Below are 27,851 nucleotides of genomic sequence, written 5' to 3'. Positions count from 1 at the left end.
GTGGGAGAGCATGAACCATCTGAATAATTGATGGTTCCCCAAGGTGACACGCGTGGCTAAGCCGCGCCGGGGTGCGCGGCGCGTTTGTGGAAGCTCACTCGCATTTGTTGTTTGCTCGCTTTGTGCTTTCGCGAGTGCTTGACCGCACCGAGGGATGGCGTCTCCTCTGGCCCTCTAGATTCAATTTCTTGATTTTGATTTTGTGTGTTGTGTGTGCGTTTGGTCTCGGGTTTCCGCGCATCGTTTGTTTGCCGGTTTGTTTTGGGTGGGTTCTGTCTTGGTCGTGGCGGCGGCTCGGCGCAGCGGAGATGATGCGCCCGATGGAGTCAGCCCCACGCCGCTGCCAGGGCCGCGCAGGCGGCTGCCGGAGGTCCCGCACCCAGCGCGTCGGACACTGCTGCTGATCGCGGCGAGGCGCAACAGCCGCGGACGCCCCATGCCGCTGGGACCTGGCGGACGAGTTGACGCATCCAGGAGCCTCTTCCCTCGCAGCCCAGCCAGTAAGCGGGGAGATGCTGCAGGAGGAAGTAGGGGCTCGGTGTCTTCCTCGCTGTGCGCAAGGGACGGATAACTTTGCCGCGACCACGCGCGCTGAGAGCGCGTTGTCTCCGATGTGCGTGTATCAGTGTGTGTGTGTTAGTACGTCTGTGTTTGTACGCCTGTGTGCTTCTACATGTATGCGTAACGCTGTGTCGCTGCGATACGAACTCGGAGACCTGAGTTTGATTCCCGCTCAACGACCAACACCAGTGATGATTATCTGAACCTGGCCTGGGTATCCCCTAGATCGACTCAACCTCAACTGAGCACCTGGTGCCGTGTATAAATTTCGTCACTGGGGAGAAAAAGGCGGCCGGACGTGGTGTTGACCACCCACCCACCCTTTCGTGTGCCGTTCCTGCTCGCTAACAGCACTTTCCCCGCGAGTCTGTTCAGGCTATTGGGGGGGGGGGGGGGTATGAGGTCTATGTATGCGAGCCAGTTTAAAGTACTGCTATTTTAACGGCCTGTAGTTCAGAAAGAAAGTGAAATACTCGAGTGAACAATCACAGCGCGCGTGATGTTGCTTGTCTGGCACGAGTGTCGTTTTCTTGTGTGTCTGGGCGTGGTTCTGCCTACAGCAACTCCTGCGCTGGTGCGTCGTGTCAATAGGCGCTCGCTAACAGCACTTGCCCAAGAGCCTGTGTAGGGGACGCGGAAGATCTTTGTTGTTAATTGAACATTTTTTTTTATTTAAAGGTGTCCGTTGAGAAAAGTTTATGTTTTCATTATCCTTACAAACTCCCCGTGTCTTAGCTCACAGGGTGTTTCCTTCACTCTTTTGACATCTCTGATGTAAAGTGTCCAACATTCATGCCTCTGCGTGTAAACGTTGCCGCCTCTAAAGCAGTGGTTCTTAACCTTTACTGCAGCCTTGCACCCCTTTGATTCTCAATCGTACATTTTTAAAAAAATGATATTAATGAATACATCGGTTTGATGAAACAAAGTCGTTGTACTTACGTGCCCGTGTTTAATGTGTTTCGATGATTTACCTTAAAAAAAATCTGGCCGTGTCTCGCACCTCCCAGGGGGTGCGTGCACCCCAGATTAAGAACCACTGATCTAACGTGATTGAGATGTGAGCGCACTTCAGATCAAACCCCACGCTCTAGTTGCGAACCGAGAACCACAATAGCTCCGCATTAAAAACAAAGTATCTTTCAACACACCCCCCATCGGCCACACGATGTTCTAGGGGTACATTTTTCAGCAGCGTTGTTTTTTTTTACGTAAGAAAGCGTTGGACCCGTTTCAATATTCAGCGTCTCATCAGCAGAAGCACCCAGCCGGAGCGCGTTCGCCGCTTCTGTTGCAGGGTTCCCGGTTGGATGCCAGAGGACTCCCTGGTCACTCGCGCCCCGTGTATTCACTGCTTCACAGTGGACGCCGCTAAAGGTGCCATCACGTCGCTCGCGAGAGGCCTCTGTGTGCTGGCGTCATGTGGTCTGCATTCGTCAACATTCGAACGATTACGCGCAAAATTACTCAATTGGGATTGCATATCTCTCGCGATCATCGCCGCCTCCTGCCAAAACTTGGCAGGACCCCCCCCCCCCCCGTGACCAAGTCATGAGACTCGGCGAGGCTTTCCTGGATAAACACGTGTAATTATACTAGTGTAATTAAACAAGTGTAATTACAGTGTACGAGTTTAATTAAACAAGTGTAACTATGAGAGTCACGTTTGCTTAAACTTGCGTTTAGATGATTTTGCTGCCGTAAATATCCACATGATAAGCCATTTCTTTGAGCTATCATTTGTGGCCAGGTCGCTTCTGAATAAGAAGCTCATGGCTGAGTGGGCTTTACCTGGCGAGGTAACGTTCTCACGTGCCACTCCTGGACATCTGTGAAAAAGACCTTCATAGCGCATTGTATTCCTCCAGTATAAATATTCTGATTTTAAACCAACGCTGGTGAGTTGCCAGATATTTAAAAGCAAAGGCCCTATCGGCATCAACATTACATAACCCTGCGTGCAGTTCCGTGCAGGGTGGAAGAGGCGTCTATGCCACTCTGAAACCAACTATGTGCACACGTTTGAGCTTTGAGCCCTTAAGATAATTACTATTTATTGTATTTCAATGGCCCAGAGACAATTATTTGCACGAAATATATTTTGTAGCCTTTGAGAACACGTTTCAATGTCGTCGGTGTTGTTTGACCATACTTCACCATGCTGGTCAGTGCGGGTGGGTGACGGTGGGGAGCATAGACGGTGTGGTATGTCGTATGGTACAACACAACGATGGATTTCGTTGTTCTGCCCTCGACTGACAGTGCAGCTCCCTGCTGCAGCCCGCAACAGCTGTTCCACACGTGGAGGGTCACCCATCGTAGCAGGATCGTGAGACTAAACTCGATGTTTAAACGTCTAACAACGCGTCATCACGGGTTATTGCCCATCCACGACCATGCGTTGAGGTTTTTATTTATACTTTATTTATTGCTTGCGTTGTCGTTGGGAAGTAAAGCTCTTGTCAGAAACATCTAATAACATTGTAGCAACAAGCCCGACTGCGGGTGGATTACAAAATATCAATCGAAACTGGTCGGGAGATAAATTGTTAAAATAAATACTGATCGATAATGGTTGGTATTGAAGGCCGATAGGACAAGGCATGATAGCATGCATATAAATAATGTGTGCGGATATGTAAAAACAAAATGAATGTATTTATACATTATTTATTTAGTTTGCAGGCTTATGTGATGCAGCTTATATATATCTGGTGTATACTCATGGTGTAAGCTGAAAAGCACATGTCTGTGTAGATTAGCGCTTATATAATTATACAAATTATACATTTACAACCATCTTAATCCCCTGCTGGATGAACGTCTCGCCACTGCGTGTCAGTCGTAGAAGTTGTTTGACTAAACATCACTGCATTTGTCAATGTGGGTTGGTGAAGGGGGGTGGCAGTAAAGGTTTATTCATAAAATATCTGTGCCATCTGCTTCAGAGTGGACGTTAAATATCCCGTGGCGTCATTCGCAAGAGTAAGGCCATTGTGTGACGGCATCCTGATCCCAATTAAAAACTTTTCCCGGAAATGTTTTTCCATTGGAATATACGTAGCAATTATCGACCCCCCCCTACTGAGATTAATTGGCAGGACCCTCCTGAAAACGTCACGACATGCTTTGGGGCTCAGAGCCACCGTATCGAGATGTCCACTGGTCAGGTGTCTCAGCGGGATCACGGGAGGCTTGCGGTCGGAAGGTCGAGGTTTGACTCGGCGAATCAGCCCTTCGGGATCGATACAACTCGTTCATGACGCTTTTTATTTTTCAGATTTAAAGCTTTCGTGACTGCATGGATTCATTTTATTGGTTCTTTCTGTAAAGTCACGTAGAAGGGAAATAATAAAATAATAAAAATCTACATAATAACATAAAATTCTCACGACGTTTCGGCCACAACACAAGCAGCCGTCCTCAGGTAAAGAACAGGGCTGTCGGAAAGACAGCGTTCTAATAAAAATAAACATAAGTTAAGCTTAGCAGTGTTCATTAGAACGCTGTCTTTCCGACAACCCTGTTCTTTACCCGAGGACGGCTGCTTGCGTTGTGGCCGAAACGTCGTGAGAATTGTATCTTATTATGTTTATTTTTATTATTTCATTATTTCCATTCTACGTGACTTCATGACGCTTGTTTACCCAGGCTTTCCTGGGTAAAGAAACGTAATACATATAAAATAAAGAACATATCCATAACTCGTCACCGATGTCAGTGAACCTTTGCTAGAAATCAAGCTCGCTTGGCCGAATTAGCACATTCCGCCACCGCACCCGCCGTTGCTGGATGGGAGTGGGATTCCTCGCCTCACTGGGTGAGGGAGGTGTGCGCCAGGAGATTAATCCCTCTGGGGGAGAAGCCACGCGGTGCTCTAAAGGAGAGAATGAGTTCGTGAAATATTGAAAATTAGGTGTGTTATGCCCAAATAAGGCAATTGTCCATATAAGGAGTTACGGAACACGAGTCGATAGAAATATTAGCGATTTTGATTCAACGCTCGACCCCGTGATGGATCCCATGCTCAAACCCATGAAGTTCGTTCCCATGAGGGAGCCCATAATGACGCTTTCCATTGGTTGTTCATTGTGTGGCACCGCTTCCCATTAGGTTACATTAGGCGCACGCAAGCGCAATCCCTCCATGTTTCACGGTTCTGTGGCGCCACGGCGCCTTCGCACTTTTGCTAGCGGCACGTGGGAGACGTCCCACGTTGTGGGGAGATCGGTACCGTGTGTTTAACCACAACACGACGAGCGTCATTGTGGAGAATTAAACTACCGACTCGCTTCACTCCTTTACATATTTGTCCGACCACATACAAAATGAAAAGTGTGTTTCGCACATGCCATCAGCCACACAGGAATGGATCCTTGCCTATTCACACGTAGCAGGTCACTAGCATTGTGACAAGCAATCCTCACCCTGCTGGTGAGACATTGAGTCTCGTGACTGGTCCCAAATTTTGTATTTTATTTTCTAATGTGGAGGGACAGCTATGAGAAGGAGTCTGTTGTTTGCTTATTTCTTAATGGGTAACCGCGGAAGAGCCCATTAAGACCGCAAGGCTTCCAAGGGAAGCTGGGTTATCGGTCGACTGCGTTGTGCCATCGCCCTCGCCACTGGGAGGCCTCTGGCTTCATCTGACAGCACTCATGAGCAGCGGCAGAATGAGAGTGGCTTTGGGAACGTAGCATCGTGAGCCCAGTAAGAAGATGGTATCGGCGCTGACTCCCCTCGCCACGAGGAGCTGACTTCTTGACTAAGTTGACGGCACGTGGGATGTATGACGCCGCATATTAAATTACATCTGCGTGTGTACGTCTGTAACCCCCGCCTTCACCAACCCGCACAGACCAACCTGCACGGCGTGCCAATCCAGCCGTACGAGTCGCATTGCCGCCGTCCGTGAGTCCCGATCGTGTAGACCGGAACAACGCGAGTCATCCCAGGGGCAATTGAGATCCAGACAAAAATGCAGTGGATCGATATCCCAGGTGTTCCCAGAGGGGCTTCTGGTCTCATCCAGCAGTGGATAGGGAGGTGGGCTGCACACTTTCAAACGAAATGAGTAATGGGCAGCGTCTGCCTGGGCTCCGAGGGTGCACGTGGACCACTGTAGGGACACGAAACCGTGACTGCTGCATGTGGATGTACGATTTGAAGTGATTTGTAGCGGAGGGGAAACGCGTTGCCTGTTCTGCAATTCCGTTATGGCTTTTCCACAGACCTCCTTGTTTTTGTGCAATCAGGGCAAGTTGGATGGATGTCCCTGACGTTGTTGGTCCGGCTTTGTTATTGTCGTGGCTGTTGTTGTCTTGAGTAACTATACTTTCTGAATGTCCAGACTCCTGCCCACTGTCGGAATGCTGGCTTGGGATCCCAGACATGTCTCTTGGCCCGTCGTGTCGGCTCACTTCACTGCAGCCGTATTGGTCGCAGTTTTCCAAGTGAGTAACAACTATGCTTCCGCTGTTGGTAATAGCAGCAATACAGTCATTCTAATCACACTTCACAGATTCGCGTTAAAGGTTGCTCATCCTAGACATCAACACGGGTGCTGAATCTGCACGATCACGGTCATCTCATGGGCGTGGAAGTGCCGGTCACGACGCCGCAGCTGTCAATGGTGGCACTGAACCCCAACACGGCCATAACGTGTTTTGAAACTGTTTGATGCTCCGAGGCTTCGCTGTTCAGCCAATCAAAGACTTAACAATTCGTGTAAACCGTTACCAACTAGCTACGAGGTGTGTTACAGGACGCTCTCGCGAACCTGGTAAGTCTATCTCTCACCCCTCTTGTGTCTTTCTGCACTCCTCACCACGTGTTCTCTGCTTGAATGACCAAGACCTCTCTCAAAACTGCGTGAAGCACCACTCATTGAGAGATTGTAGCTTCTTCTCTGCTGCCCCTCCAGTCTAAAATCTCTTCCCACGACCATCCATGCTACCAACTCCTTACTGCTGTTAATATAATAATTCTTTTCTCTCTGATGGGTGGGGGGCACTAAAGCTGTCATAATGGGGAGCCACCGTGACAGTGATTCACCACAGCGGAGGGTGAACTTGGGTGGTGCCAAGGACATTTGGTGGCGCAGGGCCCAGCATGACCTCTTCTGCTGCTTCTGCTGCTGCTGCTGCTGTTCCAAGGTGGTTAAAGCTGAGCAGGCACAGAGGTCGCCGGGTGGCCGAGAATTCTCCAGGACGGAAAGCGGCGGCGACATTGCCGGCATTTGCCGGAGCCTGTGCATGATCAGTCCGCCGCCCCCGCTGCCTCCACCACCGCCTCTGCGCAAACACAAGCCCAGGGAACCACCACCATTGCCCCGTGAGTATTCAACCCGATTCCAACGCCTCCGTGTACAATGAGAATAATCGTGAGAATAACGCACAACCATCACGAGTGGCATCGTGAAGAATTTAAAGTGACAAAATCAACCGGCAGCCAGTATGCCCCCTGAACATATCTGCCGCACGGCTTTGGTGTGGAGCGTGTGACTTCGGCAGCATTGGTTAGCACGAGAAAACTCTGGACCGGGTTAAACATTCAGTGTCTCGTCAGCAGAGTCAGGCTTGCTTGAGCTGGTGAACTGGCAGATGCAATAGGCAAGGACCCACTCGAGTTAATATGGGTCCTCGTTCGACACGAAACTCTATAATACACAACCCAAAATAATCATCAGTCCGGTTATACCAGAAATAGACACATGAAAAGTTAGACATATTTCATCCATCCATATGAAATAAAAGAATAATTGTTTATTTATCCGGGAAAGCGACCCTGATTTCGAAAATACTTTTTCACTCGGGTCCTGCTACATTGGGATATTTGGCGACCACCGTTGACGTTGGGTGTTCTAGCTGTGGGAGTGAATGGGGAATCCCAGAGGGATCCACGCATCACAGGGGTAGAACATACAGAGTACACACGGAAAAGGCACTCTACACAGCGATAAAACCCAGGTCTATTGCGCCACCCAATGCACGTTATTATGCATTACCAACGTGTGTGCATATGCTTTGGAGAGCAGTGGCAGAGTGGTTAGCGTACTGTTCTCTCAACCAGGTTACTACCAGATTGATTGTCAGCCATGGCTAACCATGGGTGATATCTGAACTTGTCCTGGGCCTCCCTGAGGATGACTTGGTCTTATATTAGCACCTAATTTTGTAGTTGAAGTTGGACCTGACCACACCATCCCTACATGTGCCATGCTGGCTTTAATATGCGCTGGCTAACAGCACTTGGCACATGGCGATATGAGGGTTGTGTTTGAGGCATATGTGTCTACACGTGCACGGGAAGTCCATGGGCCCAGACCAGATAAGTCACTTAATCATATCTAGTGGGGTAGCAAAGATTGTTTTAATCCAGCCTAAAATAAAGGTTCACTCTGTGGTAATATTGTTTAAAGAGTGGATAATTGCAAAATATAATTCCTGTTAGACCTGGGTGGCAATTTTTTTAAAAGAACAGTTCAATCCAGTGTGCACACAGCACACTTAAAGTGAGAATACTTTTGCTTTTAAACTACTATATTTCACTCTATTATTTCGCTGTGTGAATATAATTAAGGCGATTGTTTTATTTATTGTTTGCGAAAAGAAATGCAACGCTTCCTTAATGTTTGTTGTTGTGTGTATCTCCGTTTGTCGGCACGTGTTTCGTATGTATGCTTTCTGTAAGTATGTATGTTGAACTTTCGCACCGTACGTAGCCAACCGTGCTAATTGGAGGTGCGGGGGGAGGACAACACATTAAACACAAAACGCAGTTCTAAAGAAATTAGTTTTTTATCTACATTTAAAAGTGCATAGATCCATTTGCTTCCTAATATCGGAAGGAAAGAGAGCCCCAGACGGCCGCAAAACGCGCATTTGAATGCGCACGATGCTGCTTTGTGTAATTCCACATCTCAAATGTACGATTCCCATGATCACTGTAATCTCTGTGCAAATGATGCGGCAACATGTGGATACCTTTTAAAGCATTTTGTTAATAAAGTGCATCTCCCTGCATGCATATATGCAATTTATTGTGGACATGGAATGTATCGTATAAGTTCAAATAATGGAAATTAACAATAACGCCTAATTTGTTTCTGTTGTCTATAGTCTTCATATACTGTGCATTTGAATACTGAAACAAAGAAGTGGAAATGTTGATTGGTTCAGCTGCTGAGAGAGGGCTGACAGGTCAGCAGGGGACATCACATTTCAGTGCCTGTACCCTAATCGGTAAGAATGTTTCTACCATGGGAAATGTTCCTGAAGCAGGAATTCCATGATTTTTTTTCGCTCTGATTTAATTACATAAATGGATTTCCTAGCACAGCTAAAAGTGTGGTTAGCTTATTGACAAGGCACCACATACGTGATTGATGAGGTGAACTCCCTCGGTTTTAGGCCATAATTAATTTTGTTACTGACGTGCGGAACTTGTAACAAGGCTCTCGCAATATGCCACTTGACAGCTGAAAAACCACGGGAATACACACAAGCATTACCGCGCTGTGCCAAAGTAAGTAACGGTGGATTTGGCGAGTGTTGGCGAGTTGGGATTTGGGACGTTGAGATCCACGGTAATGCACCACAACAGGTGTGGCCGGTCATGGCAGGTGAATTAGAACGACATTCGACCTTCCACGAGGCCACAACGCAAAATGTACCGTCGTCCACAATTTTCAGTCATTTACACTGCGCGATGTTTACGTGCTTAAGCTAAGTTATTTTTTTTTACTTTCACTGCTGTAACCATGCTCAATCCCCAGCCCTTCAAAAAGCACAGTCTGTGATTCTTGCTCCATGCATGTTTATTCTGTTTTCAATTTAGTACCAAACCCAACCAGAGGGCCTGTGATAGAAGACAGCCAGTGGCTGGAATTGGTCGTTTTCCTGGTGGTGGGTGGCGTGATTCTCTTAGCCATCATCCTATTGGTCACCATCTGCTACAAGGCCATCCGGAGGTAAGCCAACAATTGTAAAATTACCGTTACAGTAATAATGAAGGTCCTTTGTCAATCCACTGTTGTTATTATTTGAACTATGCTTCACCAAACTGGTCAGCGCGGTGAAGGGGGGGTACTTGGGACCGGTTCAGATGTCACTCGCCACTGAAGTTATTCGTGGCAGGGAATCAAACTCAAGTCGCCAGGTTCATCATGCAGTTGCTTTAACCATTGCACCCACATTCCCCATAATCATGATGTCAATATTTATTCAAGAAAGCCTCACTGAATGTAAAAAATATTTTCAGGCGGATTCTACACGGGAAGGTTTGGACAGTTTATTTTTTTAAAGAGTGCTCTGTGTATGGCAGGAAACCAGAGAACCAAGATAAAACCCACCCATAGAAGGGAAAACAAGATTCTGCACAGATGCATTCAATAACCACAGTGCTGTGCTCCTCGACCCCTTGCTAGCCCAGTGGTTCAGGAGTTTCACAAATCTATCTGATCCATCAACTTTTCCCCCAAAATTACCGGATTGTGGGCAGTCAACCAAGGGCCTTCCTTGTCTCTCAAAGGCAAAGTGATTTCCTGTTCAAATGAGCATTGCCTGTTTACAGCCCTGAGCCAGTGGTGGAAATTCCGCATTCCTATGGCAAGGAGAAGTCTATGCACAAGACAACTATTGTCGTTGTTTCTGTTTCATACAAACACTGAGGACTGCGTAGTCTGGATAGCGTGGAAAAAGTGTGCCATATGAATATTCATGAACCTTCCACTTTCAAAATTACTTTGTGAAGGCAAATTTACTAGGAGCTGTTAGTTTTGAATGCACAATTATCTACGTCATCGAAGACAAGTATAAAGACAACACATTGCAGGCCCTGCCTTACTGCAATTATGGAAATATTTTAATGTTGCCACATTACATTTGTCACAGTTGTCAGAATAGGATCATTCTTTTGGAAAAAGCCATAACAATAACCATTCAATGATGATGCAGAGGATTCCCATGGGCTCTCAGGGAGTCGTATAGCAAGCTAACCACATTAATTACAGATGGGATGAGTTTACATTTTAATTCCACACACCGAGTAAACTAGAGGTGGCCAGGTGACTCAGGGGTCAGAGCACTGAGCGGGCACTGCTGAGTTCCTGAGTTTGAATCCAGGCAGGTGCCTGCGATCAAACCGGGTCCTCGGGTGGAGAGAGTTGACGTCTCAACTTGGTCACCAATGTTTGAACTAACAAAAATAATCTTACTAAACTTGGGTCTGCACTTTTGCCTAAATTCCAGCTTTGAGAAATAGATTGGCACGCAACGAACATTACCCCTCGCGGTAGAGTGGATGGCAAAGTGCCTTCAGGTGACCTCTGCATAGATCAGAGGTCACTTGAAGGGATCTCAAAGGTAGCTTTGTGACATTAGCTTCTGTGGGCTGTTCTCTGACATGAAGGGATGCATTGCTGTGGGAGATATCTGGATGAATACTTCATGTAAATTATATGATATAATTAGGTAAATTTTGGGAAACAAAGCTAAAAAATAAATAATAAAATACATGATATATATGTATTCTACATATATATCATGTATTTTTCTACGTTCATTTTTGAATGTAACAATACTGGGCCAACCACTGTACCAACATTCCCCAAAATAATAATGTAATTTTATTTTTTAATCAAGGAAAGCCTCACTTAAATGTCAAGACTTTTTCTGCTAAGTTTTCCTGCAAAGTGTTTAAAAGTGAAATATATATTTCATGGTTAATGCACCGCCAGTATTAACCAAGGCAGGCTTCCAGGAGGGAACCACGGATCTCTGCAACAGGCGGTGAAGACACGACCACTGGGTCGTGTCACCGCCCATGTGCCTGTTGCCACCCACCACGCATTGTCCCTTCATCTTTCTTGGAGGTATTTTTGCAATGCCAACCAAAAAATTACCACAATAATTACCACAATCAACGTTGTTAAATTCCCATGTGTATGATTGTGATCACCACAATCAGCGTTGTTAAATTTCCATGTGCATGATTGTGATCACCGCAATCAATGTTGTTAACTTCCCATGTGTATGATTGTGATCACCACAATCAGCGTTGTTAAATTCCCATGTGCATGATTGTGATCACCACAATCAACGTTGTTAAATTTCCATGTGCATGATTGTGATCACCACAATCAGCGTTGTTAACTTCCCATGTGTATGATAGTGATCACCACAATCAGCGTTGTTAAATTCCCATGTGCATGATTGTGATCACCACAATCAGCGTTGTTAAATTCCCATGTGTATGATTGTGATCACCACAATCAACGTTGTTAAATTCCCATGTGCATGATTGTGATCACCACAATCAGCGTTGTTAAATTCCCATGTGCATGATTGTGATCACCACAATCAGCGTTGTTAACTTCCCATGTGTATGATTGTGATCACCACAATCAGCGTTGTTAAATTCCCATGTGCATGATTGTGATCACCACAATCAGCGTTGTTAACTTCCCATGTGTATGATTGTGATCACCACAATCAGCGTTGTTAAATTCCCATGTGCATGATTGTGATCACCACAATCAACGTTGTTAAATTCCCATGTGCATGATTGTGATCACCACAATCAGCGTTGTTAACTTCCCATGTGTATGATTGTGATCACCACAATCAACGTTGTTAAATTCCCATGTGCATGATTGTGATCACCACAATCAGCGTTGTTAAATTCCCATGTGTATGATTGTGATCACCACAATCAGCGTTGTTAAATTCCCATGTGCATGATTGTGATCACCACAATCAACGTTGTTAAATTCCCATGTGTATGATTGTGATCACCACAATCAGCGTTGTTAAATTCCCATGTGCATGATTGTGATCACCACAATCAACGTTGTTAAATTCCCATGTGTATGATTGTGATCACCACAATCAATGTTGTTAACTTCCCATGTGTATGATTGTGATCACCACAATCAACGTTGTTAAATTCCCATGTGTATGATTGTGATCACCACAATCAGCGTTGTTAAATTCCCATGTGTATGATTGTGATCACCACAATCAGCGTTGTTAACTTCCCATGTGCATGATTGTGATCACCACAATCAGCGTTGTTAAATTCCCATGTGTATGATTGTGATCACCACAATCAGCGTTGTTAAATTCCCATGTGTATGATTGTGATCACCACAATCAACGTTGTTAAATTCCCATGTGCATGATTGTGATCACCACAATCAGCGTTGTTAAATTCCCATGTGTATGATTGTGATCACCACAATCAACGTTGTTAAATTCCCATGTGCATGATTGTGATCACCACAATCAGCGTTGTTAAATTCCCATGTGCATGATTGTGATCACCACAATCAGCGTTGTTAACTTCCCATGTGTATGATTGTGATCACCACAATCAGCGTTGTTAAATTCCCATGTGCATGATTGTGATCACCACAATCAGCGTTGTTAACTTCCCATGTGTATGATTGTGATCACCACAATCAGCGTTGTTAAATTCCCATGTGCATGATTGTGATCACCACAATCAACGTTGTTAAATTCCCATGTGTATGATTGTGATCACCACAATCAGCGTTGTTAAATTCCCATGTGCATGATTGTGATCACCACAATCAGCGTTGTTAACTTCCCATGTGTATGATTGTGATCACCACAATCAACGTTGTTAAATTCCCATGTGCATGATTGTGATCACCACAATCAGCGTTGTTAAATTCCCATGTGTATGATTGTGATCACCACAATCAGCGTTGTTAAATTCCCATGTGCATGATTGTGATCACCACAATCAACGTTGTTAAATTCCCATGTGTATGATTGTGATCACCACAATCAGCGTTGTTAAATTCCCATGTGCATGATTGTGATCACCACAATCAGCGTTGTTAACTTCCCATGTGCATGATTGTGATCACCACAATCAGCGTTGTTAAATTCCCATGTGTATGATTGTGATCACCACAATCAACGTTGTTAAATTCCCATGTGCATGATTGTGATCACCACAATCAGCGTTGTTAAATTCCCATGTGCATGATTGTGATCACCACAATCAGCGTTGTTAAATTCCCATGTGTATGATTGTGATCACCACAATCAACGTTGTTAAATTCCCATGTGTATGATTGTGATCACCACAATCAACGTTGTTAAATTCCCATGTGCATGATTGTGATCACCACAATCAACGTTGTTAAATTCCCATGTGCATGATTGTGATCACCACAATCAACGTTGTTAAATTCCCATGTGCATGATTGTGATCACCACAATCAGCGTTGTTAAATTCCCATGTGTATGATTGTGATCACCACAATCAGCGTTGTTAAATTCCCATGTGCATGATTGTGATCACCACAATCAGCGTTGTTAAATTCCCATGTGTATGATTGTGATCACCACAATCAGCGTTGTTAAATTCCCATGTGCATGATTGTGATCACCACAATCAACGTTGTTAAATTCCCATGTGTATGATTGTGATCACCACAATCAACGTTGTTAAATTCCCATGTGCATGATTGTGATCACCACAATCAGCGTTGTTAAATTCCCATGTGCATGATTGTGATCACCACAATCAACGTTGTTAAATTCCCATGTGCATGATTGTGATCACCACAATCAGCGTTGTTAAATTCCCATGTGCATGATTGTGATCACCACAATCAGCGTTGTTAAATTCCCATTTGCATGATTGTGATCACCACAATCAGCGTTGTTAAATTCCCATGTGTATGATTGTGATCACCACAATCAGCGTTGTTAAATTCCCATGTGCATGATTGTGATCACCACAATCAGCGTTGTTAAATTCCCATTTGCATTGATTGTGATCTCCACAATCAGCGTTGTTAAATTCCCATGTGTATGATTGTGATCACCACAATCAGCGTTGTTAAATTCCCATTTGCATTGATTGTGATCTCCACAATCAGCGTTGTTAAATTCCCATGTGTATGATTGTGATCACCACAATCAGCGTTGTTAAATTCCCATGTGCATGATTGTGATCACCACAATCAGCGTTGTTAAATTCCTATTAGTATGATTGTGATCACCACAATCAGCGTTGTTAAATTCCCATGTGTATGATTGTGATCACCACAATCAGCGTTGTTAAATTTCCATGTGCATGATTGTGATCACCACAATCAGCGTTGTTAAATTCCTATTAGTATGATTGTGATCACCACAATCAGCGTTGTTAAATTCCCATGTGTATGATTGTGATCACCACAATCAGCGTTGTTAAATTCCCATGTGTATGATTGTGATCACCACAATCAGCGTTGTTAAATTCCCATGTGTATGATTGTGATCACCACAATCAACGTTGTTAAATTCCCATGTGTATGATTGTGATCACCACAATCAACGTTGTTAAATTCCCATGTGTATGATTGTGATCACCACAATCAACGTTGTTAAATTCCCATGTGCATGATTGTGATCACCACAATCAGCGTTGTTAAATTCCCATGTGTATGATTGTGATCACCACAATCAACGTTGTTAAATTCCCATGTGTATGATTGTGATCACCACAATCAGCGTTGTTAAATTCCCATGTGTATGATAGTGATCACCACAATCAGCTTTGTTAAATTCCCATGTGTATGATTGTGATCACCACAATCAGCGTTGTTAAATTCCCATGTGCATGATTGTGATCACCACAATCAACGTTGTTAAATTCCCATGTGTATGATTGTGATCACCACAATCAGCGTTGTTAAATTCCCATGTGTATGATTGTGATCACCACAATCAGCGTTGTTAAATTCCCATGTGTATGATTGTGATCACCACAATCAGCGTTGTTAAATTCCCATGTGTATGATTGTGATCACCACAATCAACGTTGTTAAATTTCCATGTGCATGATTGTGATCACCACAATCAACGTTGTTAATTTCCATGTGCATGATTGTGATTACCTCAATCAACGTTGTTAATTCCCATGTGGATGATTGTGATCACCACAATCAATGTTGTTACCATGACCAAGATGACACCAGAGTGGCAGAGGGCAGCTGCACTCTCCACGTTTACGCTCCACTGAGCCACTGCCGGTCCAGTCTGAACTCTCAAGAGCTGTTTTCTTCTTTAAATACTTTATTTTAAAATGTCAAAGCATTGCCACAACCAAACCAATACACCTGAGTGTGTTATGTCCTTGAGATTCGGGGGAGGGGGGTTTCGTTTGGAGCGAAGGTACTGACAAACCAGTCTCGTAGCTTTACAGTGGTTGGATGTCGCACTTGTCAGATGTTTGGCAGTCTTTCTTGATTGATGCCTTCCTTGGTTGATTGATTAGTTGCAAATACATGCCTTGTGCTATTGAGTGCCCTGGGTCCCATGTGACAGTAGCCATTCAATGCAGACATCGTGAGCCCTGCTAGTTGTGCACAGAACATTAATATGACTTTGTCTCGTGCCTGCATCTGTTGTAGACATGTATAATGAATGATCTGACACAGACGTTGTCCGTGTGTTTTGGGGCTCAGAGCCACCGTATCTAGAAAAGGTAACTGGCCAGGCGGTTCAGCGGGATCATGGGAGGCTCGCAGTAGGAATATTGAGGGTTGACTGGGCCCATCAGCCTTTTGGGATTGATAAAACTCGTTCCACTTTGTGTGGAAGTCAACAGTAGGTGTCCTGTGGGGAGACTCGCCCCCACTATAGGAATGTGGAATTTCCACCAGTAGATGAGCACCGCCTCAATGATCATTTGGGCTGGAAATCACATTGCCTTGATTAGAAATAGACTCATAATTGATAGCTGAATGGCCCAACAGTGCCCCATGTCTGTTTTGTCTACCTGGGCATGGCCCGTAGCCACAAGGCTGGCCGTGGCTGAGGTTTTCCTGGCGGTCCGGGGTTTTGCTGAAGGTGAGTTGCAGCGATACTAAGCACACTGTCAGTTGCGCGTAACCTCCCTGCTGCTGCTGCTGCTGCGGCCACCACCACCGCCGTACGCCCCACTGCACGTCGCCTCCGTGCCTACGAACGGCATAACAAAGCATCGTCCCGAAACGCATCTCAAGGATACAACACGGAGCTATGCGTCATCCCGCTTTTGAACTCCTCTCTAATAACGGTGGCACGCGATTATTAGTAACAAAAGGACGTGGGAGTGAGTGCGTGTGAGAAGGTCGCACTTGGGGTGCACTGATCCCCAACACAAACAAGGGTTTGCTCTAATTAAATGTCGGTAGATGATATGTTGCAGCAGGTTTTTTGGTAGGTCCCATTAGCAGAGAAAATAATGTGCGTGGCAGCACTTATTTGTCTTGATAAAATAATTATGTCAAAAAATGTCCCTCTCTAAAGGAAGCGGATAACATAATTAAACGTGCTAAATGCAGTCCACATGAAAAATGCTGCGTATTGCACTGCCATAAATATCTTAATGTCAGTTGCACTTTCAGGCAATTCTTCATTTTATTTTTAGCAGCCTGCATCTGCATATGAATAGAGCAGACATTGATATCGTCACAGAGAGAACACTCCAAAGTGTCTGGCATTTTGTAATAAAGTTTTAGAATGTATTATTGTTTTGGAAATGGCATTTTCAGATTCCATAATGAACTCCGATGTTTGATCTGCTGTCCAACTGGACTTTGGTTCACTGCAGTAAAAAATAGCAGGCTGTTCTGCTCAGGCAATCAATACAAAGTCTATTAGCATGAGGCCAATATATAATACACTTGGCAGCATGACGTTTTTTGTAAGAGTAGATTTAAATTATGGCAGCTGAAATGCACTTCTAAATGCCTTGCATCCGTGCAGGTGGTTTGCATGTTACCTGATTCCAAGTTTGGGGAGAACTTGGATGAGATCCACATTGATTAAGTAAACTGAATGTATGTTCACGTTCATATATCTCAACACACGATAGAAGTAATGTTTATTGCCACGAGCTTTGAATGGGAATTGTATCTCGGTTTCATAATTTTAGAAATCTCTCTTAAAAATAAACTGGTAGATTTTAATTTCCAAATGTGTACTCGATTAGCGCCCACTCTGCCACCATCTGTCACATGGGTTTTAAATAGATGTTCACTAATCTGCACTTGGGGGGAGTGGTGGCGTCGTGGTTAGTGCACCTCAATGTCTGGCCTCATCCGAACATCAGTCGTGAGTGATATCTGAAACGGTCCTGTGCTGTCCTCTTCAACCTGCGCTGACCAGTATGGTCAAGTCCGGTCAAAGGAATGACACGGCATGGGGAGGCTTTTATTCAACAGTGGATCAACCATGGGCTATGATTATTATGATAAATATGGATACATGGGGCTTTCTTACTGTATTTGCACTGCGTGTGCAGCGTATAGATGAGATTTTTTTTTTAATATATATATACAATTCCTGAGCACAGGCCCCAAGGCTTAAAACGTCAAGCACCCAGTAACAAACGGCACCATCAAAGTTGTAAAGGAAAAGAGTGAACAGACTGCTGGGAAACTTTACCCAGCAGTCTGTGCGAGGTTTGGCCACAGAGACGAGCAGTACTGCAGTACTGCACCATGACATGTTGCCATGCTCTGCGCTGTTTTCTGCATTTTGAAACAAAACAAAAAAGAACAATACCCTCGTTTTTTTCTCCTTCAAAAATCCTAAGCCTTCAGGGGTTGCATTTTGCTTGACAAGTCACCGCACTGGAAAGGACGTTTCTATTGCCGCATGCTTTGTTCAGCGCATTTGCCAAGGCAATACACGCAGTCCTGGGACGAGGTTAAAGCGGCGGATCTGAGGATCTGTGTATCTACGGTTGAGCATGCGTAAATGGGAACATCGGATGCAGTGCACTACTGCCATTGTGCTGAACGAAACATAACAAAATATTGTCTCGGCATGTAAGAGGAGACAACCCGTTCTTTAATGTGTTTAGTCTTTGTGATCGTTTTGCATTCGTGCTATCAGCATCATGTCAGGAGACGAAATGTCCATTTTCATCTCTCGCAGAGCATCTGCATCACCCGATGTTAGCGAACGAGATTTCACAGAACTACTTCTGCGTATCAACGTGACCTCTGGTCTGCACAGAGGAGGGGGCAGAGTTTTTCTACCCACCCTGGCTCGTAACAGCAATTTATACTCTCCGTAGATAGAAAAAATAATCAAAGAAACACGTTTCTGTCGCAACACAAGCGTCCGTCACCTGATGAAGTCAGCTGATGACGGACGCTTGTGTTGCGACCGAAACGTCGTGTTTCTTTTATTATTTTTTCTATCTACGTGACTTTACCGAAAGAACCAGAGAGTACGTGTTCCTGCAGTCACGAAAGGTTTCAAATCAACAGCAATTCATCTTATAGCAGTTGTTATAAATATGCCACATGACTCAAGCAGCAAAGGTGTAAATGTTAGTGCTTTTTTTTTTTTTACAAAAATCTGGATGGAATTGACATTAAATATAAAACAATGATGTCATTATAATGTTATATGTATCAATAATGTACAACCCACTGCTGGATGAACGCCTTCCCATGCTTTCAAATGTCCTGTTTTCACTCACACACTCGGGAGAGTCTGCTATGCAGAAATGATCTCGCATGGTAGTCAAAATCATATTTTTCATTCTCAGAGCTGTAAAATTGAATATACTACCATGGCTTTTCATGCGGGTCACCGGTGGGTGACCGAGTTGTGACCTCTCGCTTTGCTCGAACATTGAGTCGAATCGTCGGCGGCTCAATCCTCCACTTGAGCCTGGGACCTGAGTGCTGCTTCTGGCTCGGTGCCCTCTCCCCAGAGCCACTGGGCCCATCACCTATGTCTGCGAGTGGTGGCTCTTTTCATCAACATTGCATCAATACAAGCCAAACTCTGGGCCGTTTTCAACATGCAGTGTCTCATCAGCAGTCAGGGTTGCTGGAACCAATGCTGGTGAATTGCCCACTCACAAGGAAAGAATGCACTCCCAGAAGGTAGTGGTGGACAGGAAGTGACAAAAAAACCCACTTTTTTACGTGGATGGACATAGATGGGAAGGAGATGTATTATCTGCGTATTTGTTTTGTTACATTCTCCACAATGATGGAAATTATTATTTAAGGGTTAGTAGTAGTCGACGTGGATTTGATAATATTCCAAAATCCTGGAATGTGGTCAACAGATGGAGGGAGGTTTTTGAAGCCATCTGCAATGGGCTGACCCTTGTTTGTTACCTCTGAAGCTTTGAGACAATATTCAATGTTATTGAATCTGTAAAGCCAAGGAGCACTCGAGCCTAGCTTCGCCCTTCAGCTCTTGCAGGCGTAAGGCTGTGGGCTTTGAGCATCCCAGCAGCTGGAAGTACAGCATTGGGCTACATCACGTATAGATTGTATTAATGGGGTGTCTGTGGATCGAATCTATCTGTGCGGAAATCAGGGCATCACGCATTAATATGCACAGGATTTACTTGTATGCTGAGGCTTCTCATCTTACTCATTCATGGAATTATCTAAATATTCAACTGCATGTCCACTAAAATAGAGGCTTGATACTTTTAGATATTTTCTTCAGTAAATAATTGATATTCGAGTATTTAAAGTAAATTTTTGGCATTTTTGTTTCAAATTTCTCCAGGTAATCAAAGACATTTAAAAACGGTATTAACCTGACATACTAATGCAGGAGCCTCGTGAAAATGTTGTGTTGAGCCTCAGGGAGGCTTTCCTGGATAGACCGTTGGCATTGTTATCTCAGTGTGCACCTGTGGGCATTGAACCTCCCTTTGTCACACCTCAGAGCAGAGTGGAATTGGCGTCCATTCCCAATAACTGACATTGTTAATCACCACGTTCATTCATTAAATAACAAGAGCATTCCGTAGTTCTGGTCGAAATTTATACCTCACTATTAAATTAGTTTTATTTTCAAATATCTTCAAAATATCATCCATCTCAGACATATATTAAACTTTATTGTTTGTGTAACAAATATGGTCCTGCACACCAGCGTATCTCATGTACAGCCAAGCACAAGACAAAGATCTCCATATAGCCTTAACAGACTCTTGGGGCAAGTGCTATTAGCGAGCATCTATAAAGGCTGGCACAGTACATGAGGGGGAGGGTGGCCAGCACCACGCCGGACCGCCTTTGTCTTCCCAATGGTGATGTTTACACACTGCACCAGGTACTCATTTGAGGCTGAGTCGACCTAGGGGAAGCCCATGACCTGTTCAAGCTCGGGTCGCTGGGTTCGTAGCGCAGCGCGCTAACTGCGACACTACCACTCCATAAAGATCCCCTGTATATCCTTAACAGACTGTTGGGGTAAGTGCTGTTCGCGAGCACCTAACACACAAACAAATACAAACACAACAACAACCTCAATTCGTCACTAAGTGACGGTGATGTCACCACGGCGCTTGTGCCAAGTTATGTGCACTTTAAGGCCAAGTGAAGTGTCGAACACCCGTTGACAAGAGGTCAGGGGACAGACCCAGGTGCCATGGCTTGACTGACTGAGATGACTGGCACACACACACACAAACACACGCACACTTTATGACTTCCTTTGTATATTTTACCACTGATGGAACGATGGCGTAATGGCAAATTGGCATCGCGGCAGTCGGCGAGATTTGCCGGCTGTGGCATCCAACTTCAGTCTCGGAAGTGTCAATCACCGGCTCCCTGGGTGCTGTGCCCAGCTCTGCCCTGAGAAGGCGTTTGTTTGGCTGTCACTCGATATTTACTTCAACTTCAAAATGCAACCTCAAATGAATATGGATATGGCGCTTTGTGTGTTTATTTTAAATACATTTCTGGCTTATCACTCACAAAAGAGTTTTCCTTCAAAAAGCACCGATAGACTGAAGCAACGCCGGACACCCGGCAGGGCTGGGGTGCACCGTCACTGCTTGAGTCGGCTAATTGGCACGAGAAGCACTTAAATGCCGACAAATCATGCCGCGTGGTGCGGTGCGTAGCGGTATTCGTCTCGTGGCAAGCACGGCGCCTGCTACTGTCAAGCCAGGGTTTTCCTGTTTCCCTAGATCTTCCCGCGATGACGGCTCCTGTCAAATACCGTGACAGGAGTGCCCAGGCACTGTGAGGGTGCCGTAATTGCCTTGTCGACGGTGCCTGTGATGTACGGGGGGCCCTGGAAGTGGAGGAAATGTCAGTTTTTGCGACTGCATGAGGAATGAGATCATTAAGTCAGCTGGGCGTATGTTTATTGTGGCCCGCTAAGGCGTGGGAGATCATAAATGTCCCTCGGTTGACGACCCAGCACTTTCAAAGTCTACAGCGGCATCTTTAGGACTTGTGCAGGTGAAAGGATCTTCCTGGGAGACACCGAATCCAAGTGCATTTGAGCAGTCGGGGAGGGTGGTGCAAAAAATGTGCATCCACCGTAGCCCCCCGAGGAAAACCGCCCACCGCAGCTTCTTGGAGTGAACTCCATGTCCCCTGAGCCCACATGTCTGGCTTAATTCTGAAAATCATGTAACCCATTATGTGAATTGTAAGCCTCGCCTTGACCCATTCCATTTGTGCCGATACCATCTACAGAACCCTGGCAGCTTTCCCTGAAATTGCTTCAAGCCCTAATTGTTTGGTAATGTCCCAGTTAGTCTGTGTGCTTCGCCGCTCATTGCCCTTCATTCCACTCTCATCATCTGATAAATAAATCTTTGTATCCAATGTGATCACAGTGCCAGCTACTTTCATTCTCTGGTTAACTACCCAGATTAAAAACTCCGTTTTATTTTTATTATTTTATTACTTCCCTTCTACGTGACTTTACCGAAAGAACCAAGAAGAACAACAACAATGTTAGTATCATAGCCTGTATAATTATATACCATACAATATAATTCTTATACTAACGTCATCACTTCTCAATTATGTATTGATTTCCTTGTGTAAAAGTAAAGAGCATTATAATTACTGGTTGTTAACCAGGCAGGGTGTACTGTTAGTTGCAGTGGTAGCGCAACTGTGCAATGATCAAGTCCGTCGAGTCTGACTCCTATCCAAGGTCAGTGGCGAGTGATTGTATGAGATGGTCCTCGGCCCTCCCCCTTCATCCAATAATTTGCACTCACCAGTGTGGTAAAGATAACCATTTGCATCTTTGTGGAGAATATATCTCTTTCATATATCTGTCCTGCCACTTCCTGTCAACCGCAAGGCCTTCTGGGAGTGCATCATTTATATGCAGAAATAGTGTGATAAATTATGATCAAACAACTCCCATGTAAATAATTGTAATTATTATGAATAGGCGAATAACAATGCAAATAACGGATGATGATGATATGCTATCCATTAAGCTCACTTAATGGCAAAGCACGTATCACTTGCGATTGATATTAGCTATGGCCAATAATCAAACACCACTATCACCGTTCAACCACTGCCAAAGTGACACTGTGTTACATTGTAAATTATCTTGCTTCTGAGCTGTGGTTGTCTTTATTTAATCAGGAGAAAGACGTCGAGTTAGGGAGTGGAATGCTGGGTGTTCTGCCAAAGCAGAACGGGCCACAGGACACATTTCATGCATTTTGTTATCGCGCTCACAAATTTTTGCTCCAAATGTTTTGTTTGTATCTTTTTGTAGGAAACCGTTACATAAGGAGGAGAATGGAGGGAACCAGGCTGAGTCTGCAGCTCCAATGCCAGATGACAAAACTACTGAAGCCAACAACACTGTAGCTTGACCAGAAGAGAAAAAATCACACGAAACAAAAATCAAAGGACAATGATAAGGATTCGCCACAATAGCCTTGTCATCTAGGACGCTTAGATGCCCTTTCGCACTTACGAGAGCCCGTCAAGGAAGGCATTTCCCGAGGGCTGACATTCTGACGAATGGTGCAAATACGCATGCGAGTTGAGGAAATGTCAAGGATAAATTCTGCAGACCGAGCGTACAGTGTATAAATCATTCAAACGACTCCGTGCCAAGCTTTCCCATCCTCAGAACAGACCGACGTATTTTGCCTCCCGCTTAATATATGAAAGTGTCCCTGAGTTGTCGTTATTTATGCGCTGTCAAGCCTGCGGAAATACCCCTCGTTTCTTTTTTAGCAGAGTTATAAATAATGATTTAATTTCGTCACGTTTCCACTTGAGTTCTTCCAATATAAGTTCATGGTGCTTCAAATGCCTCCTTAGATGTGTTTTCCCAATCACAAGTCTGATTACATAGTGAAAGAATTTCCAACTGAAATCTTGCTTGAGCACGTTTGGCCCATAAACCATAACTTGTGTTTGGCAAAGAGCTGAATTGTGAGACAGTATTTTGCCGTGGCCAATGAGTGTTAAGGAAGGAGAGCGCTTGCCAATGATCTGTTGCAAAAGTGATGCTTTCATTATCCATTTCCTGATGTGCTCACACATGTCTGGGTGAATACTTTTAGAATGCATGTGCTTAGGGTCACCACACACCATGGGGCTTGAAACAAAGTGAAATAGTTCCTGAGCTTTCCCAGTTGATTTCATGAAAATGAGAGATGACTACAATGACAAGCATGCGAGACATCTTATATAATTTGTCATCTCTTTTTAATGTGCAAACTATGAGCATTTTAATCAATTTTTACTCACTTACTGAAGACACAGTGGGCCTGCCTTTTAAAAGTTTGCCTAAAATAAACATTTACAAAAATAAATTCCGCTAACAATCGGGTTGATGAGCCTAGCTTCTCATAAGGAGCAACCAAGGGGAGATTGACATTCAAGGCGGCGAGCGTGTATATTCAGAATCGCATGTTGAGTCAGAAGCGATAATCATATATGAATATTCAAACGTGTCAGACCACTGCTGGATGAAGGCCTTCTCATGCCAATATTGGTGACGGGAGTTGTTTGAATCAGACTTCACAACGCCGGTCGATGCGAGTTGGCCAAGAGTGGGAGGGGACTTAGGTCGGGTTCAGATCGCCACTACCGATGTTAGCCATGGTAGGGAATCCAACGCAGGCTGCCGGCTTCACCGTTGCAGCACGCGAGTTGCTGCGCCGCCGCTCCGCCGTCGTGGGTATGCGTACGTATTTATGAGCCTGTGTGTGTGTGTACTTAGAAACCGTGTGTGCGTCAGTGTCACTGAAACGCGTTCCTATTGTAACACAAGCTAAAGTTGTGCCTCCCCTGCCAACTGCTCTGAAAATCAAGGTGAGATTTTGTTTTAAGATGGGAGGAAAGCGCCAACAATTTGTTTGCTGGTGCTCTCCATGGGTATGGATCACGCTGTACACCCGATATTCTGAAGGTGAGCTCGTTGAATTGTTACTTATATTTTTTCCATCTCAGAGAAAAAGAAAACTCATCATTTGTCTCTATCCTTGGTATGACTGCTGGAGTAGCTGCAATTGCGAGGAATGCATCATGAGTGAAGTACAATGTCACATTTCCGACTTGCTTGGAACTGAAATAATGGTTGCCACCTGCACAGACAGTCTGGGAATTGGCGTCTGTGTGTTTGTGGCAGGAATTAATTTGCACTGATATCTGGTGGTGTTGTGTTGAACTTTATTTACAGTCGAATGCACAGTGCTGACCGACAAATATACCCGGGTTTGGTCTGTGGAAAGGTGACAGACCTCGATCAGAACATCTACGTAAAATTACAGGATATTGGACAAATATGCCACTCAAGACTGCTTTAAGCACGCTTAACTGTGGCTTTATAAGCGGGTGTGCACGAGATTAACGATACATGTCAAGTGATTCATTGCTCAAATCACCATTGAGGCGTTGTTCATCTCCTTTTGAGAGCCTTAAACCCAAATTATGGAAATTCCACATTCCTATGATGGGGGTGAGTTTCTCCATAGGACAACTGCTGTTGGTTTTCACACAAAGTGGTACTCGTATTAATTACCCTGGAGGGGTGATAGGCTGAGTCAAGATTCCAACGGCCTGCTCCCTGTCCCTTGTGTTTGCGAGCCGACCTGGCTGAGGAATGCACGACCCTACACGACACGTTTGGATTTGTGAACATCGATAGGAAAGGACTGTTACACCAAGTGCAAAAATTGCATTGGGTGTGGGCGGTGAATTGGTCACATATGCGACGAGGAACTGTACCAAAGATTGCCACTATTTCACCAAACCTGGACATTTCTCAGCACGAGGTACATCAAACATTGCAGTATTATGGAATAGAATTCAACACAAACCCAGTCCCAGATCTCGGTTACAAATAAGTTCCTACCATCCGAACACAGATGCCCAATTCCCGGACAGGTGGCAACCCAAACGGTACCTAGAGTATTTGTGTAATGTCCTGCAATGCATTGTGCCAAGACGCAGAGTTTAACCGTGGAGACGGCACGGTGGTTCTGGGTGGGGTCGGGCCCGGAGGTCCATGAGCGACGTGGAGGAGCTCATCCACTCGAGGTTGTGCAAAGCCACGCAGGGAACCCCCGGCTCGATTTGTGTTTACAACGGAAATGCAATTTGGAACGTGGTGCGGTCTTAATGTTCAACTTCAACGTATATACTTATCCACTAAATGTACATTTGCCAAACATGTACATGATAACTTTATACAATTTATTAGAGGAAATGCTAATTGTAAATTGTGTAAAGTATTCATTTTTTTCAAAACTAATGTGGCAAGAAAGTTTCAAACATTATTTATATATTAAAACTCTACAACATCTTTATAGTTTATACTGTATAAAGCAACAGCTTGTTTATTGTGATTAGGTTTTTTTTTTCATTTTAACTTGGCAATATGATTTATATGTTTTGAGATCTTTTATCCCATATCCGATACCTTGTACAGCATATTTGACTCATGTTGACTCCCACTAATGATACGTTGAGACATACACAGCTGGGCTATTAAGAAAATCTCACATCTTTTAAAGGACAACAATAGACAGCTTTACAATTACAAATAAATGCAGTGACGCGTTAACACTTCTATATCCCTAGCATAATTGTATAAAGGGTTCTACAGTAATTGCAAAGGTGGCATTGTACGCAATAATCTGTGTAGCATTCACTGCTGAATGTATGAAGGCTGTTTTAAATAGACAGTGAAAATATTAAGCAGAATAACTGTTGTGCGTGTGAACATATTTAATATTTACTGAATATATGGCCAAATAATATATGGGTCTCAGTTATTTGATGGACAGCTTTGTCTTAATCAACCTATCGTTTTGAAGCAATATGCAACAATATGCTATGTTTAAATGTACACGTTCAGCACTTATGAATAATTAACACGTATCATTGTTCAAACGATGAAAAAAGCCATACTTGTCATTCTTTAGCAAGAAAAATCGAACGTATCATGATGGAACTTTTAACTCGTAGCAATGTTTGTACACGCTAAATATATGTAACCAACCGCAGAGGTGAATCCGCAGCGCAAGTCTATCCATCACGGGTGTCTGTCCATCGCTGGCTGGAACACAACTCTCGCTCCATGTATGGAATATGCACAAAGGTGCTTTATGCTTTTTTATACCTTTTTTTTGCAGCATAACTTAAACCAATTTTTGTTTTTACTTTTCGTTGAATATCATAAATGCCTGCCTGTAAATATGTTCAAAGGAAACTGTAAAGCAATGTATACTATCAGATCTTTATCGTGTGTAAATTAAAATGAGGCATTACCTTAATGCGAGATTCTGCTGGGAGTATTTCACTTTAGTTGTCCCACATACAACACGGTTCTGCCTTTTGACTTCAACGGCCTGGTTACATCCGTGAACATCAAATGCGAAGAAAATACAACAAGCGAGAAGGAGCTTTGTACCATATCATCATCATCACTGCTGGATGAAGATATCCCAAAAGTCGTGAAGCACATCTCCCATGGGCCTGCGACGTAACACTCCGTATTGAACACCTGCACCTCAATTGATTCCATCGCTCCATCTTCCCAGTGATCGTCCTCTCAGGCGCATTCTCTCCTTGGATGTCACTGTGCTGCTCTTCCCCTGGCCATCGTCCCTTTGAGTGATGTGTGCCGCCCTGGTCCACCTACTCTCTCTGTCAATCACTACGATGCGTCTACCTTGCACGTGATCGCTCATCCACGCTCCTATTTCTGTCTCGCCGTGTGATTCTCGACAATTTGGGTGCGCTTTTTAGCTCTCGTTACATTTTTCTTGATAAAATAAATACATTTTTTTTATCACCGTCCAGCAATAACCCATGCACTATTAATAAACAGTTAATATTGATAAGATACGTAACAGATTAACTCACTGCAAATACTCAAAATGTAATGCATGAACCACAGTGGGCACATATCATCCGCCATTTATTGTGCGTTCCATAGAAGCGGATTAACAGTTGATCATAACTTAGAATTATAATTACATCATTAAGTTCTCTG

General features: G+C 44.2%; 1 protein-coding gene across 1 annotated transcript; it reads left to right on the top strand.

Annotated features, from left to right (window-relative positions):
• The first annotated feature begins 79 nt into the window (after positions 1-79).
• Positions 80-27,129, top strand: PRIMA1 (proline rich membrane anchor 1). Its single transcript, XM_078602484.1, has 5 exons — positions 80-500; positions 5,912-6,014; positions 6,717-6,894; positions 9,400-9,532; positions 23,109-27,129. The coding sequence occupies exons 2-5, from the start codon at positions 5,931-5,933 to the stop codon at positions 23,206-23,208; spliced, it is 495 nt and encodes a 164-aa protein (XP_078458610.1). The 5' UTR covers positions 80-500; positions 5,912-5,930; the 3' UTR covers positions 23,209-27,129.
• Positions 27,130-27,851: the final 722 nt, after the last annotated feature.

This window comes from Lampetra planeri, chromosome 18, assembly GCF_965212315.1.
Source record: "Lampetra planeri chromosome 18, kcLamPlan1.2.h2, whole genome shotgun sequence".
Lineage (NCBI taxonomy): Eukaryota > Metazoa > Chordata > Hyperoartia > Petromyzontiformes > Petromyzontidae > Lampetra > Lampetra planeri.
This window is presented reverse-complemented; position numbering and strand designations above follow the sequence as displayed.